Source organism: Candoia aspera, chromosome 1 (genome assembly GCF_035149785.1).
Source record: "Candoia aspera isolate rCanAsp1 chromosome 1, rCanAsp1.hap2, whole genome shotgun sequence".
NCBI classification, from domain to species: domain Eukaryota; kingdom Metazoa; phylum Chordata; class Lepidosauria; order Squamata; family Boidae; genus Candoia; species Candoia aspera.
This window is the reverse complement of record NC_086153.1, coordinates 310,729,293-310,746,260: the sequence shown is the minus strand read 5'-3', so window position 1 is coordinate 310,746,260 and position 16,968 is coordinate 310,729,293. Positions and strand designations below refer to the sequence as shown.

At 38.4% G+C, this 16,968-nt stretch overlaps 1 protein-coding gene across 3 annotated transcripts in view; it reads left to right on the top strand.

Moving 5' to 3' along the window:
- The window catches only part of CCDC85C (coiled-coil domain containing 85C), a 176,735-nt gene that overhangs the window by 134,832 nt on the left and 24,935 nt on the right, over positions 1 to 16,968 (top strand). For 2 of the 3 annotated variants that reach the window (XM_063290311.1, XM_063290310.1), the window contains exon 4: positions 5,134 to 5,238. The exons of the other annotated variant lie outside the window; for it this stretch is intronic. In XM_063290311.1, the coding sequence (XP_063146381.1) occupies positions 5,134 to 5,238 (105 nt within the window). The remainder of the gene's footprint in view (positions 1 to 5,133; positions 5,239 to 16,968) is intronic. 3 annotated transcript variants of the gene reach the window in all.

Below are 16,968 nucleotides of genomic sequence, written 5' to 3'. Positions count from 1 at the left end.
ATGAAATGATTATCTCAAAGAAAACAGATCATACAGGTAGTCCTCACTTAACAATCACAATTGAGACCAGAATTTTGGTTGCTAAGTGAAGCAGCCATTAAGCAAATCCGACCCGATTTTACAACCTTTTTGTGGTGTTCATTAAGTGAATCAGCATGGTCATTAAGTGAACCATGTGGTCATTAAGTGAATCACACAGTTCCCCATTGATTTTGCTTACCAGAAGCCAGCTGGGAAGGTTGAAAATGGCGACCATGTGACCACAGGAAGCTGCAACAGTCATAAATGCGAACCAGTTGCCAAGCACCCAAATTGTGTTCATGTGACCATGGGGATGCTGCGATGGTTGTAAGTGAGCACCGGTTGTAAGCCAATTTTTTCAGTACCATCTTAAGTCTGAACCATCACTAAATGAATGGCCATTAAGTGAGGACTACTTGTAGTATGTTTTAATGATAATTTTGGCTGAAAAATGATGTTTGGTAAGGTAAAGAAATAAGAGGAGGTGATGCCATATCAGAAGACACTATGCGGAGGATAAAAATAACATGTTTCCTGCTCTTTTACAGAGAACATGCTGGTATTAAGTTTCTAAATGCTAGCTCCAAACTGGATTCCTGGATTTTCACTTCCAGAATTGTGGTATTTAATGTTGTAAGAGATGTGCAGCAGCATAGATGACATTCTCTCCCCCTTTTAAATAATTATTTGCAAGCCTAGGGTTAGGAATAATCTCTCTGCTAATCAAAAATAGGAAAGATAATAACAATACTGGTTCACTTCTTTGTGTGCGAACATACCAACCAAGCAAACTGAATGACTTTTTAAAGTAAAGGTTTAAATAGAATTACATTGTCTTCCCTGGATGTGTTATTAGTTCTTGCCTGTTAATGGGCACTTGGGATTTTCTATTCCTTGGTAATCTTTTAAAACTTGATTACAAAGCTTGTGTTAATGAGTAAGAATTTAGAAGTATCTCAGAAGTATATAAGGTTTTATAAGGGTAATTAAAATGATTTATCCCTCTTATGGCTGCTGTAATATCTTATTAGATTTGATTGAAAACTGGAACACACTGTTCACAAAATATGCACAGAGGCAATATCAGGGATGTGACCTGTGTCTGCAAATGCCTGTTTTAGCTAGTTTGAAACTACTGTGCATTTGCAGTTTCTGAAATAAACCAAACGAGTCAAGCTGCTTAGAATTATAGTTCTGTGTTATAATCAAGGAATGGCATTTGTTTGGAACAAAGAGGCACCCGTTCTCTGGAACATCATTCCCTCTGAGGCGAGACTGGCCCCAACCCTGCCGGCCTTCTGGAAGGCACTCAAAACTTGTATGTGCCATCAGGCTTTGGGATCCCAAGGAAGTATGGAGCCCATTAAATGGTTATTTTGTATATAGTTAGAGTGTACTCTCCTCTGTCTTTTTATTATTGTATTTTTAAATGCAGCTTTTAATTTTTTAATCGTTTTTAATGGTAGAAGACTATGATTTTATTTGTGTTTTAAATATGTACGCTGCCCAGAGTCTCATGCAAGTGAGATGGGCGGCCATATAAGTTTAAACAAACAAACAAGTTTAGCTCAGTATTGTTTACATTAACTGGACATAGCTCTCTAAGCTCATCTGACAGTGATGCTTGAGCAGTACTACCCTATGATATCCAGCAAGCCATTTCAGCCCCCGGGAACTCCTCTGCCCATAAGGAGCAAGTTAGTAGTGATTTCTTAGTAAGCTTAGCAGAATTAAACTGGCCAGCTGTATCCTACTTGGCAATGCCATAATTGTTCAACCTGTTTATGCTTTAATCAATCATCATACTTTATAACAACTCTCTGTTTTTGTGTCACTGAGTGATACACAAGTATTTAATTACCTTTCTTCTGAGAAAAACACAACATCTCTTTCAACAGCATTCCTTTATTTTTGCCAAGATAGATGACTCATTACTTTTTATTGTAAACCGCCCAGAGTCCCTCCTCAGGGGGAGATGGGTGGTGATAAATCTGATTAATAAAATAAATAAATAAATAAATAAAATGGCTGTTAGCTGTACATTGATGCTCAACATGTGGCTTCATACAATTCTACTACATGAAAACATTCCTTGAGTGACAGTTTGAAGGTGGTCCCAAACTGCTGCTCATTTAAGTACTGAGCTAGAGGAATTTCTGTTCATGAAGAAGATTAGTAACTTCCCAGGTTACCAAGGATCATCTACCAGTTTTCTTACACATGGTCTTGGATTTCTACTGATCTGAATGGTGATATTCAGGAGACTTCAAAGTTTTGAAAAAAAAATTGCAGGCTTTATTTCTAAAGGTCTCCAAAGCAGTGGCTTTAATTTTTCTTACATAATGAAGTAGTAAGACTGTTGTTTGTGAGCCTAAGTTGCTTCTGATTGAATAAATTCTTGTTCATATAGCCTTATTATGCAAGTGTTGTTACATGATGCAATAATAGTTAACATAATAGCAATACAGCAAATAATAGCGATATAGCAAATAAATAATAACGAATACCATTTATAGTATACTGACTCTTACCACAGATATATAGTATTACTGAAACAAAAATAAACAATGTATTTAATTGGCAATAAAAAAATACACTATTGGTTGGGGATGATTTATTTATTTGTTTATTTATTCGATTTCTATAGCCGCCCATCTCAGCAAGTGACTCTGGGCGGCTAATAGTAGTATATTTCTGGGATTATACAAGTAATTGTATTTATTTTCTATATTGTATTAATATAAAATGCATCTATATGGTTGTTAAGGATTGACACCAGCATAATGAATATAAAAGGAATTATATAAAGGATAGAAACCACCCCATTTAATTAATTAAACAATTAATTGCATTATTTAAATGGAATAATATTATCATAACAATAATTAACATTATCATCTGATATGACATAATGAGTGAAATCTAACTGCACATCCTCTTTAAAGTTTCCTAGACCCTTCCCAAAGTTGTTCTGGAAAGTTAGGGAACTGTGATGATTTTGGGACACTGGAGGAAGGGAAAAGGAGGGAAGAAGATAGGAAGAATTCCTTATGGGACTAGAAATCTGCTCATGTAATATTGGATATAGCATAAGGATTATAATTAAATAATATACATTTAATAAGGATTTAATTGTATAATAAAAACTTGGCAAGTCATACAGCAACCAAGCAATGAACTGAGTAGAGTTCATGCATGGGCCTATTATTGAGTCAAGATGGGTGTCCTCAATGGAACCATCTTTTACATGTAAACAAAGAATACTAAAGCCTACAAGCCTTCCTGCTCCATCTGACTTTTTAGACAGATAGGGAGCTGGTGTGTTGAAAAGCAAGCGCTAGCTTCTGGTATCATAAAGGTCTCCCTGAAACAGTAAAGAACATCTTGATAGGTTGTGCCTGGCCATACCTTTTTATCTGCCATTTTTTAAACAGACATCTCCCAGATGTTATCTCCCATAATAAACCAAATGTTCCTAAAGATTCTGGGGGAAGTCTCAGTGCTATCACTTTAATAAAATTTTGAAGTGGGATTATAAATTGCGTTAAGATATCGTCTAGTTATTGTTAAAGATTTGAGTGGATCGAGTACTAAATCCTGGTTGAGGTCTGAAGGTAAAAAAGAAGGAGAGTAAACATATACCCAAATCTGTCTTACAATGTATAAGCCATGGTCTGTAACACTGCAATGAAAACTATTTCTCTGATATGTCATGTATTTGTTTAATGGCTATGTGCTTATGTGTATATGTTCGTAATTTCCACATCCAAACAAGTGACCATGTTACTAGTGAATTTATATGAGATTCAGCTAATGATAAGTTGATATTTAGAAGCAGTTGCTATTGACTGAGTGATGGTAATAGACCAAGAATGGATAATGGATGCATTCCAAAACTTATTTCTAAATTGCCCAACTGTTTATCATTATTAATTTGCTAAACAAAGTAACAGAAATTGCTAAAGATATGAATTTAATTTTATATGTTTTCAGAATTTTCAAATAATAAAATTCTACCCTCAAAGCACAACAGACATGCAAAAATATATAGCCTGTATATCATTATGAGTTTTGTCTCAAATTACTTCCAAAAATAAAAGTTCACATGGAAGATCAAGAGAAATAACATTGAGGGACAGAATTTTAATGACTTGAAAACTATTTCCTAAGTTTTAAAAAATACTTACAGTCATTAAAATAGTTTTTTCTCCCAAAAACCTTGATTTAAATATTGTTTTTCTGATTGTGTGGAATCTAGTTATTTTTCACTACCACCAACAGAAAGCTATTGCCAACAGGATATCGTAATTCCTTCTCCACTGTGCAGTCCTTCTCCCAAATTTCTTTCCTTAAACCTTCAGAGATGTTTGGTACTGAGGGCTGCAGAGAGGGATGGAATAATGGAATATTGCCTCCCCATTCTGTAGCTGATGTCTTCCAGCTAATAGCCTGGCATGGGGCCAGGCTACCTGAGGGACCGTCTCATCCCCATCACATCGACCCATCCCACCTGGTCAATGCAGAGAGGGCATGTTACGGACCCCATCTGTAAAAGAATTCCATCTAGTGGGGTCTCAGAAGCATGCCTTCTCTGCTGTAGGTCCTGCCCTTTGGAGCATCCTTCCCAGAGGTGGGACAGGCCCCCTTGCTCTTGGACTTTTGCAAAAGATTAAAGACCTGCCAGCATGCCTGGAGTGGGAATGGGAATAGTTATTCCTGGCGATGGCTAGCCTCCTAGAATGGCCCTTTAGACTCACAGATTGATACAGAATTTCTTAGTCCATCTGGATTTTATCATATTTTATATTTTTATTGTTTATATTTATTTCATAATTGTATCGAATTTTAACTTTGTTTTTATTGTAAACCGCCCAGAGTCCCTCCTTTGGGGGGAGATGGGCGGTGATAAAAATTAATAAATAAATAAATAATAATAATAATAATAATAGAGTCCAGCACTACATACAGTCCAAAGGTGCAGTGCATGCCACTGAACAAGATGTATTAGATGATGGAATAGTAACCAAAGAAGGAAATAAATTGGAATTAAATTTCATGTTTTACTTGGGGCTAAACAGATGTCCTGCTTTATCTCTGTCTCTCTTTTTTCAGCAATCAAGCTCTGGGGATCTGAGGACCCTTAGGAAAGGGTTATCCCCATATCACTCTGAGTCTCAGCTGTCATCATTGCCGCAGTATCAGGATGCCATGCAAAATGTAAGATCCACACAGAAGTCTACTCATTCTTGTTATGCTGGTGGGAGTCTTAGATTTACAGAGCCAGAACTCAACTGAAGAATGTTCATTTCTGGAAGATTGCTAGATAAAGCAGGAGATAGAGAATTTGAGCGTTTATTGCCATGTGCTAAATAGTAATATATGGGAAATTAAGAAAGTACTTTGTACCCTGTAAGAAGCAGATCAGCTGGAATGTAGCATCAGAGATCTCTCCAAATTTTCCATTCTTAAACCAACAGCTTAAAAACATAATTACTGTAGATGGGAGCAGAAGCCTTTGACATAATAACTGGATTTACATGGCACTAAGAAATAGTATTGTTTGTTTTCGTATTGGCTTCATCCATTGTGTTTTGTATGCACTGTGTATTGTATGCAATAGTTTATGGCTAAATGTATTGTGCAAACCCTGCCATTTATCATTTATTCAACAGACCATAATTAAACAACCATATAGCATGATCAGTGAACCATGTTTTATTTATGTTCTTGCTTTCTATTTAGATTGACAGTTTTTTTCTTAGTCCATAAACCCATTTAATTCTGTTTCAGTGTTTCCCAGAGAATCTCAAGGTAAACATTTTGTTAACTCCTGAGCACGTACTGCTTATATCCACAAGTTAGTAGTTACATGTCTTCAAGTTTATGTCACCTAAATATTTACCTAGGCCTTTTGGAATTTTGTGCTATTAGAATAGAATTGTTGATAAAAGATTACACAGTAGAAACTAATTGTCAAATTCTTTAAAGACTTACTATATAGAGTACCTTCACACAATATGAGAGGTAATGTTAGTCTGGCATCTAGTTTTCAAAGTTTATAGTTAGTGGTTCTGCAATCACCTCCACAGTTCTTTCAGCGTCCAGGAGGTAATTCAGAATGTTTCAATCCCGTCTTGTATAGTATGTAAGTTGTTTGGATTGTCCCATGGATTCTGTGTGCGTTATACGCTGCTTTTGGTTAACTGATATATGGTGTTCTGAATAATAAGGTGTGCAGCAGACAAATCAGTATTTCCCTTTAAAGCACTACAACTTCCATAAGCCACAGCCAGCATGCCTCTAATCAGTGGTTATGAGGGTTGTAGCCCCAATACATCTGGAAAAAAAATGTACTCTGTTCCTTTCATTGCAAGAAGAGGGTTACTCTGCATTTTCTACTCCAAGGTATCAAAATATCTTAGTCTGTCCTAGTGCAAAATGCTGCCTGCCTCTGCAGATCTGTAATATAAGTAGGTGGAACAGATGGCATTTTGTGTAACTCTGGTTAGTTTTTGCTGGCTTTGAGCATAGCTTGGAATGTGGAATATTCATCTCACTGGTTGCCCAAATCAGTAGTACCTGGTGTCAGTGGGTGACTAATGTGTAACAGTAACTTTTTGCAGAAAAGAGAAAACAGTGAGAATTAAACACAACAGAAAAGAATTTAATTCTATTGTGATGCTGATTATACTGTGAGCCTATTGAACAATGAATAACGTCAAAAGCAGGTCTTTTACAGCAGCAGTAATAACAGAGAAGAAGAGAAATGGAATTGTGGATAAAGACAGAATCAGTTTCCAACTTTGAAACTTCTCATTTGAATAGAAAGCAACTGAGTCCAGGCATCCTAAAAAGAGTCAGATTTTACATTTTGGTTACAATTGTCAGATACAGTAATGAATTCTAAAACCAAGGCTTTAATCTTACTTCTGTGCAGTGGGACGTCCATTCTGTGAGTTTCCCTGGAGAGGCAAGTTTATTCTGTAGTTATTTATTTGCCTGCTTTCACACCTACAAGATTTTATATCCTATAGTTTTGGTCTTAGAGAATTCCTGGGATAGCTTGCATTCTCTGAGTCACAGAATGTGGCTTCTAACTGGGCATAAATCCCAGAAGTATTCTTCCAAAGGGGCAGCTTCATATATGCTTTTAGGGAGCCAGATTCATAGGACAAAAGAACAGGTAAATGTGTGCATGGTATGTGTGTACATGTACATTTTTTAATGGACCTTTTTATTTGTTCCTTGCTCAAGGAAAAGGGTGTGTAAGTTCTTTTTGGGGGGTTGAGTAGATTTTGTGGAACACTGCCATGACACTAATGATATATTGTGTCTGATAAGACAAAGTGGCAGGACTAGGCAGATAGATAGATTGGTTTGGCTTGGCTTGGGCTTAGCTTCTGAACACCCCCAAATGTTAGTTCACGAGCACCCATTTGGTATTTGTAATAGAAGCAAATTAAATACCCAATGAAAGGGAATAGCATCTGGAATAAAGCCTTTCTCAGTTTGAGGAGGAAAATGGCTTTTTCCCCCTTTCCATTTTCTTGTTAATGCTATTGATTAAAAGACTAAGTATTTCAGAGTAACATAGTAAAATATACAGAATTTTTTTTGATTCAGATAAAATCTGTTATTCTTCCCTGTTACTCTCTCCCTTCTTGGCAAGGATTTGTGTTCCCTAGTTTATGCCCTATGGCAGAATGTTCTGCTTTTTCACTTTCGTAAATCCATCTCCATGTGATCTAGGACAACACAGCTCTTTAGGTATGAAAGATCGAGACTGAGGCAGTGAGTATAGTTTTGCTTTAAATTGGATGCCTGCAGTCCATGTGAATAGTGGATGTCCAATAATGAAATGTCACAGTTACTTTGAATCAAGTATTCTCCTGGTAAATGGGCAGGCTTGCTGTCTGGATAGAATACTAACAAACTGATAATTTGGTACACTCTTAACATTAGACTAGATTTAAAACTTCACTGGACCAAAAGTAATAAAAATAGCATTTGTTACAATGACAGTATTTATTAGTTTAAAGTAAGAAATTACTCTGTTATGATTAGTGCCCCATTATCCTTCATCAGGAAGAGAAATTCCTGCTTTTTCCAATTGTGTGTGTGGCTGTGTGTGTGTGTGTGTGAGAGAGAGCCACCTGTGCATATTACACAAACCCAATTATATATATTAAAACCAAGATTATGGCAACCAGTTTGATTGATAACTGGCAAATAGAGGGAGAAAATGTAGAAGCAGTGAAAGACTTTGTATTTCTAGGTGCGAAGATTACTGCAGATGCTGACTGCAGTCAGGAAATCAGAAGACGCTTAATCCTTGGGAGAAGAACAATGACAAATCTCGATAAAATAGTTAAGAGCAGAGACATCACACTGACAACAAAGGTCCACATAGTTAAAGCAATGGTGTTCCCCATAGTAACATATGGCTGTGAGAGCTGGACCATAAGGAAGGCTGAGAGAAGGAAGATAGATGCTTTGGAACTGTGGTGCTGGAGGAAAATTCTGAGAGTGCCTTGGACTGCAAGAAGATCAAACCAGTCCATCCTCCAGGAAATCAAGCCAGACTGCTCACTTGAGGGAATGATATTAAAGGCAAAACTGAAATACTTTGGCCACATAATGAGAAGACAGGACACCCTGGAGAAGATGCTGATGCTAGGGAGAGTGGAGGGCAAAAGGAAGAGGTGCCGACCAAGGGCAAGATGGATGGATGATATTCTAGAGGTGACGGACTCGTCCCTGGGGGAGCTGGGGGTGTTGACGACCGACAGGAAGCTCTGGCGTGGGCTGGTCCATGAAGTCACGAAGAGTCGGAAGTGACTAAATGAACAAACAAAATTATATATATTATGGAACCTAGATTTAATCAAAGAATGTATCTTCTTAAGAATCTGAATTTTCATTCCAAACCAGCACAGGTTCTTAGACTTTGTGATCATACAGAAAAAATTCAAAACCATTTGGGAACCCAGAATAAATCTGGATAAGTCAAAGCACAAGACTTTTCTTCGTGTACTGCAGTTGAATAGTGGTTCCCACCCTCATTAGTTTGGGGAAATAGTTGAAGTTTCTTTCCTTCCTATCCTAGTTATTCTATTGTATAGAATCCACCACTTATCCTAGTGGTAGACTAAGAAATTTAAGAGTTTTAATCCAATGGTTCTTTTTCTTTTTTTCTCAGACCTAACCAAGTGTGTTGTTGTTTATTCGTTCAGTCGCTTCCGACTCTTCGTGATTTCATGGGCCAGCCCATGCCAGAGCTTCCTGTTGGTTGTCAACACCCCCAGCTCCCCCAGGGACGAGTCCGTCACCTCTAGAATATCATCCATCCATCTTGCCCTTGGTCGGCACCTCTTCCTTTTGCCCTCCACTCTCCCTAGCATCAGCATCTTCTCCAGGGTGTCCTCTCTTCTCATCATGTGGACAAAGTATTTCAGTTTTGCCTTTAATATCATTCCCTCAAGTGAGCAGTCTGGCTTTATTTCCTGGAGGATGGACTGGTTTGATCTTCTTGCAGTCCAAGGCACTCTCAGAATTTTCCTCCAACACCACAGTTCCAAAGCATCTATCTTCCTTCTCTCAGCCTTCCTTATGGTCCAGCTCTCGCAGTCATATGTTACTACGGGGAACACCATTGCTCTAACTATGCGGACCTTTGTTGTCAGTGTGATGTCTCTGCTCTTAACTATTTTATCGAGGTTTGTCATTGCTCTTCTCCCAAGGATTAAGCGTCTTCTGATTTCCTGACTGCAGTCAGCATCTGCAGTAATCTTCGCACCTAGAAATACGAAGTCTTTCACTGCTTCTACATTTTCTCCCTCTATTTGCCAGTTATCAATCAAGCTGGTTGCCATAATCTTGGTTTTTTTGAGGTTTAGCTGCAAGCCAGCTTTTGCACTTTCTTCTTTCACCTTCATCATAAGGCTCCTCAGTTCCTCTTCGCTTTCAGCCATTAAAGTGGTATCATCTGCATATCTAAGATTGTTAATGTTTCTTCCAGCGATTTTAACTCCAGCCTTGGATTCCTCAAGCCCAGCTTGTCGCATGAAGTGTTCTGGATACAAGTTGAATAGGTAGGGTGAGAGTATACAGCCCTGCCATACTCCTTTCCCAATCTTAAACCAGTCCGTTGTTCTGTGGTCTGTTCTTACTGTTGCTACTTGGTCGTTATACAGATTCTTCAGGAGGCATACAAGATGACTTGGTATCCCCATACCACTAAGAACTTGACATAATTTGTTATGGTCCACACAGTCAAAGGCTTTAGAATAGTCAATAAAACAGAAATAGATGTTTTTCTGAAACTCCCTGGCTTGTTCCATTATCCAGCGGATATTGGCAATTTGGTCCCTAGTCCCTCTGCCTTTTCTAAACCCAGCTTGTACTTCTGGCAGTTCTCGCTCCATGAATTGCTGAAGTCTACCTTGCAGGATCTTGAGCATTACCTTACTGGCATGTGAAATGAGTGCCACTGTTCGATAGTTTGAACATTCTTTAGTGTTTCCCTTTTGTGGTATGTGGATATAAGTTGACTTTTTCCAATCTGATGGCCATTCTTGTGTTTTCCAAATTTGCTGGCATATAGCATGCATTACCTTGACAGCATCATCTTGCAAGATTTTGAACAGTTCAGCTGGGATGCCATCGTCTCCTGCTGCCTTGTTATTAGCAATGCTTCTTAAGGCCCATTCAACCTCACTCTTCAGGATGTCTGGCTCTAGCTCACTGACCACACCGTCAAAGCTATGCCCGGTATTGTTATCCTTCCTATAAAGGTCTTCTGTATATTCTTGCCACCTTTTCTTGATCTCTTCTTCTTCTGTTAGGTCCTTGCCATCTTTGTTTTTGATCATACCCATTTTTGCCTGGAATTTACCTCCAATGTTTCTAATTTTCTGGAAGAGGTCTCTTGTCCTTCCTGTTCTATTGTCTTCCGCTTCTGTGCACTGCTTGTTTAAGAATAATTCCTTATCTCTTCTGGCTAACCTCTGGAATTTTGCATTTAATTGGGCATATCTCCCCCTATCGCTGTTGCCTTTTGCTTTCCTTCTTTCTTGGGCTACTTCTAGTGTCTCAGCAGACAGCCATTTTGCCTTCTTGGTTTTCTCTTTCTTTGGGATGTATTTTGTTGCCGCCTCCTGAACAATGTTGCAAACTTCTGTCCAGAGTTCTTCCGGGACCCTATCTACTAAGTCCAGTCCCTTAAATCGATTCTTCACCTCCACTGCATATTCCTTAGGAATATTAGTGAGCTCATATCTAGCTGATCTGTGGGTCTTCCCTAATCTCTTTAGTCTGATCCTAAATTGTGCAAGAAGAAGTTGTTGATCTGAACTACAGTCAGCTCCAGGTCTTGTTTTTACCGACTGTATAGATGTCCGCCACCTTTGGCTGCAAAGGATATAGTCAATCTGATTTGGGTGTTGTCCATCTGGTGAAGTCCATGTATAAAGCCGTCTCTTAGGTTGTTGGAAGAGAGTGTTTGTTATGCAGAGTGAGTTGTCTTGGCAAAATTCTATCAGCCTATGTCCTGCTTTGTTTGTTCCCCCAGGCCATGCTTACTTGTAATTCCAGGTATCGTTTGACTGCCCACCTTAGCATTCCAGTCTCCCGTGATGAACATAACATCTCTTTTAGGCATGTTGTCCAGTAGGTGCTGCAGATCCTCATAGAACTGCTCTACTTCAGCTTCTTCAGCCCCAATCTGTGGTTGGGGCATATATTTGGATCACTGTGATGTTAGATGGCTTTCCCTGAATTCGAATTGAGATCATTCTATCGTTTTTTGGATTGTATCCAAGCACTGCTTTAGCCACTTTACTATTAATTATGAAGGCTACTCCATTTCTTCTGTGGTCCTCTTGTCCCCAGTAGTAGATCTGGTGGTCATCTGATGTGAAGTGGCCCATTCCAGTCCATTTCAGTTCACTGAGGCCCAAAATGTCTATCCTTAATCTTGACATCTCACCAATAACTACATCCAATTTGCCCTGTCTCATAGATCTTACATTCCAGGTTCCAATGTTGTGTTGATCCTTAGAACATCGGATTCGCCATTCACCACCAGCACCGTCGGCCACTAGCCGTCCTTTCGGCTTTGAACTAGCTGCGTCATCATGTTTGGGGCTAGTTGAACTCATCCTCTGTTCCTCCCCGGTAGCATTTTGACCATCTTCCGACCTGGGGTTCTCATCTTCCGATGGTATACCAACATATCTCTGGCAACCCACCCCAGTATTCTTGCCGTGAAAACTAAATGGATCAGTACAACCAAGTGTGACCCAGCTAATTATTGACCAATTAGTCTTTTATTCATAATCAGAAAATTATACGCTAGATTTTATAATAGAGACTATTGAATTAGGTGCTATCAGAGAACATTTTTACTCTGAACAGGCTGGATTCCGATTTTGACACTGATCAATGGACCAATGCATAATTTTACATCACCTGTTTGTTGTTGTTGTTTATTCGTTTAGTCGCTTCCGACTCTTCGTGACTTCATGGACCAGCCCACGCCAGAGCTTCCTGTCGGTCGTCAACACCCCCAGCTCCCCCAGGGACGAGTCCGTCACCTCTAGAATATCATCCATCCATCTTGCCCTTGGTCGGCCCCTCTTCCTTTTGCCTTCCACTCTCCCTAGCATCAGCATCTTCTCCAGGGTGTCCTGTCTTCTCATTATGTGGCCAAAGTATTTCAGTTTTGCCTTTAATATCATTCCCTCAAGTGAGCAGTCTGGCTTTATTTCCTGGAGGATGGACTGGTTGGATCTTCTGGCAGTCCAAGGCACTCTCAGAAGTTTCCTCCAACACCACAGTTCAAAAGCATCGATCTTCCTTCTCTCAGCCTTCCTTATGGTCCAGCTCTCGCAGCCATATGTTACTACAGGGAACACCATTGCTTTAACTATGCGGGCCTTTGTTGTCAGTGTGATGTCTCTGCTCTTAACTATTTTATCGAGATTTGTCATTGCTCTTCTTCCAAGGATTACATCACCTAGACAAGACAAATTCTGGTTAACCAAAAGCTATATGTTGCTTTTATAGATTAAAGAGCAGCCTTTGATTCAATTCCATGTGACAGCCTCTGGAGGAAATTAGCTGCTACATTGATTGAACATTGTCTCTTTTAATTAATAATAGCATTGCACCAGATGTTACTACACAACTGAAGAATAATCGCAAAAGCAATTCAACTGAATCTATCCCCACAGAAAAAGGTGTTAAACACCTTTGCAGTATTTGCTGCAAAGGAAATCAGAGGCTTCTTCTTTCTATTTCTTTTTCTTTTCTTTCTGCACTTTTGTCTTTTTCCTTTACTCTCTCTTTTTCTTTCTTTGTTTTCTTTATTCTGTATTAGTTTGTTAGTTTTTATTCTCTCTGTAAAACTTCTAATAAAATTTATACCCGCCCCCCCCAAAAGAAATTGTGATCATGTGGCCATGGCTCACTGTGATGTACTTGTGAGCTGGGTGCCAAGTTCCCAGATCGCAATCACGTGACCGTGGGGATGCTGCAACTGCCAGAACTCCGAGGACCGTTTGTAACTACAGCTCATTCAGCACCACTGTAAGTTTGAATAGTTGCTGAATTAATTGTCTTTAAACAAGGACCACCTGTAACACGTGACTCTTGCTTGACTCTTAATGCCCTTTTATGGCTGCATTTGTTTGGGGCTTGTCCTGCCGGGTTCTGGTTGAAGCAAATCCTCTGCAGTACGTCCTTGATCTGCCTGCTCTTGTTAGATAGGTTCATCTCCTCCTGAGAAGGCAAATCAGTGATGTTTGGATATGCTGTAGCTTTTCTGTTCTGGCAATATCTGTACAAGGCCTTGATAAAACTTAGGCCAAAGGATTTGGGACTAAGACATTCAATCTAACAGAGCCAGAGTTTCCCAAGCCCATTACAGTGCAATTTCTCCCTCTTCCTGGACTATCCCTAGATTTTTTTTCAGCATATTACATAGCCCACACAGGAAATTTTTCTCTCTGGGTCAAATTAACATGCTGTCCATTAGGGTGACAATGGGCAGATCCTGTATAATAGCCTCCCTTATGAAAACCTTGCATACGTTCTGATATTTAGGTGGAAACCATATCACGTGTGTTGTTAAAGTACCCACTGTACACTCAGTGGTACACAGTTCTTATAACACATATTGTCAGAAAATTCAACTTTTTACGATCAAGAGGTTATCGCACGTCTTTTATGTGACCAATTTTCAGATACTTCCCAAGAAGATTGCAAAATTTCTATGAATAGTTATGGATTATGGAAGCCATTTGGTGCCTTCCTCACATTAACTGTTTCAGGTTCCTTTTGTTACATGTTAAAGATTATTTGTTATGACTGGTCTTGGCCTGTAAATAAAATATGCTACCTATTTACAATATTGTAGTTCTTTCTTCAGAACTTTCAAAGCAATATGCATGAGTTTATCCCACTTTATCCTTATAACAATATCATGAGATAAATTAAAAGATAGAAATGTTTCTTGCCAAAGCTACCCTACAAGCAGAGACTAAAACTCAAATCAAGTAGAGATTTGAGCTCAGTCCTTCCATATCTAAACCATACCACCAGTTCTTATACGTACACAAGTTCTCTGGTTATATACGTAACTCCTCATGCCCCAACATTCCATGCTCTCCATTTCTCAGGCTAATTTAGGGAAAGGTCACCTCTGATTAGTGATAAAAAATCTATGGTCCCAAACTCTAGGAGTCTAGGAATCTAAAACTGGAAGAAGGTGGGCTCATTTTGGTCTAGGACCTTTTCAGCATTTCTCACCTTACTTTACACCTGCCTCTAGAATATCTTTCTCTTGAACAAAATAATGGGTCTGGGTCAGTAGGAAGAGGCTGTTGCATCCTGGGACACTGAGTTGCAGCTACATGAACCCTTTCATTAATCTTTCCCCCATCCCAGGCCATATAGAAAATGAGCCAAAGAAAAAGTGAGTTCTCAGCCATGCCCAAAGGGTTGGTTTTATTATAAACATGGTTTTCATGTTTTGAGTAACTTATTAATATAAGGAAAGTTATTCTGTTGAACCTCTTCATATTTCCAGATAACTGAGAAATTGCTATAGTTCAGCACAAGGCTAAATCCATGCAGGAAGAAAAAGAAGGATCGGTTGTCTTACTGTTTGGATTTTGTATATATGTTGTCATTCACAGTTCAGAGCCCCCCCTCCATAATGAGCAATATTTTCTTCTCCAAAAATATTGAAAGGCTCAGATTTGAAAGCAGGAGGAAGAGGAAGGGGGGTTGGGGAGCTTTTCTTTTCTTTTTTATTTTAACATGTTCTCACCAACGTACTTCTCAGCAAGTGATGATGACAGTATGTTAAAATTGAATGGTGTGATTTCTCGGCACATTTCTGAATGAATCATCCTGCAATTTAAATTAAATAGATGTTTGGTTGAAAGAACCGCTACCACAATCTAGTTTATGATAGGGCCAGGTCTGTCTCCGCTGATGTGCAATGTGAGTCAGACATGAATGTGAAAAATTTGAATTATCACCTTAAATGCTGATTTTTCTTTTTCTGTTATTTAGTCACTGGCCTCTTGCATGTTTTTCTTTTTATCCTTGAAAGACTGGAACATTTTCTGTATTTAAGTGGGCCTTAAAGTAGTTTGCAACAATTTAATTGTATTTGTATAATTTTATTTATTGCATAATCATAGTGAAAATCAAATCATCTAATCTGCAGCAGGAAAAAAAAAACTTAAAAGCCCACACAATTGCTGCAGAACTAAAAAGTGAGTTTCTAGGTAATCCTGTTCAATGGTCCTATAGAATAAAATTGGCTCTACTAACTTCCAATAAAATCAAAATAAACCCAGTTTTGATGAGAACATCGTGGCAACAAATTCAATTACCCTCCCTCTTCTGTTTTGTTGTCCAATGCTTTTGATTCTAGAGATCCAAATTTGGTATCCAAATCCCATGATTAAAACTCGATAAGAGATGTAACTGGATGTCTTTTATAGTATTGAACTTTTAAGTTCAAATTGTCTCAGACCTGTGGCCCAAAATATTAAACCATAGATAAATTATTTTGTTTATTTACTTATTTTATTCCTTAAATTGCATGCCACCTTTCAAAATAGAATTTCCCCAAAATTGCTTACAATACCTTAAATGTTGTTTTAATTATTTAATTAAAGAAATATACTAAAGCAGTTATTAAAAATATAATAAATAAACCGAAGAGGCCTCAGCAGATGGTAGTACTTAGCCAGTTTTGGCTAACTCAGAATCTAAGCAGGGTCAACTGTAGTCAGTGCCTGAATAGGGGAATCACCTAGGAATTTAAGGGCTAGTAGCTAGATTATAAAGTTTAAAAAACACACTGGGAGAAGGTAATGAGAAGCTATTTATATAACATTGCCAAGATAAAGCTGCATTTGAAATGTTATCATTAAAGGACTGTTAGAAACCATTTCAGAAGTTAACATTTTAGTATTTGTCCTGTTAGTCTCATTCTGCATTTTTCTACTCTTGAATGTTCAATTTTGTAGAAGGCATGGTAGGACAATGGCTGACAGAATATATTTTTAAAACAGGGTGTTCTGAGAAATATAGTATAGGTGCTAAGTTTAACAGGTGACTGAACCTGTCAAATTGCCATCACACAGCCTTGCATTTCCCATGCCACCATTCCAACTGATTTTTTCATGTGATATTGGTAGATGCGGCTATGCACTATCTTGGTGTTTGTTTCCATAGAAACTGATGTAGAAGGGGAAAGAGGGTAACAAAGAAGGAGAAAGGGGAAGTATTAACTAATGTTGTACAATAAATGTAGACCCTGAATGATTAGATATTTCCTGATGGTCTTTATTCATACTGAGTGATCTTACATTTTGACTTCTAAAAGCACTAAAGAGAAAGAAAGAAAGAAAGAAAGAAAGAAAGAAA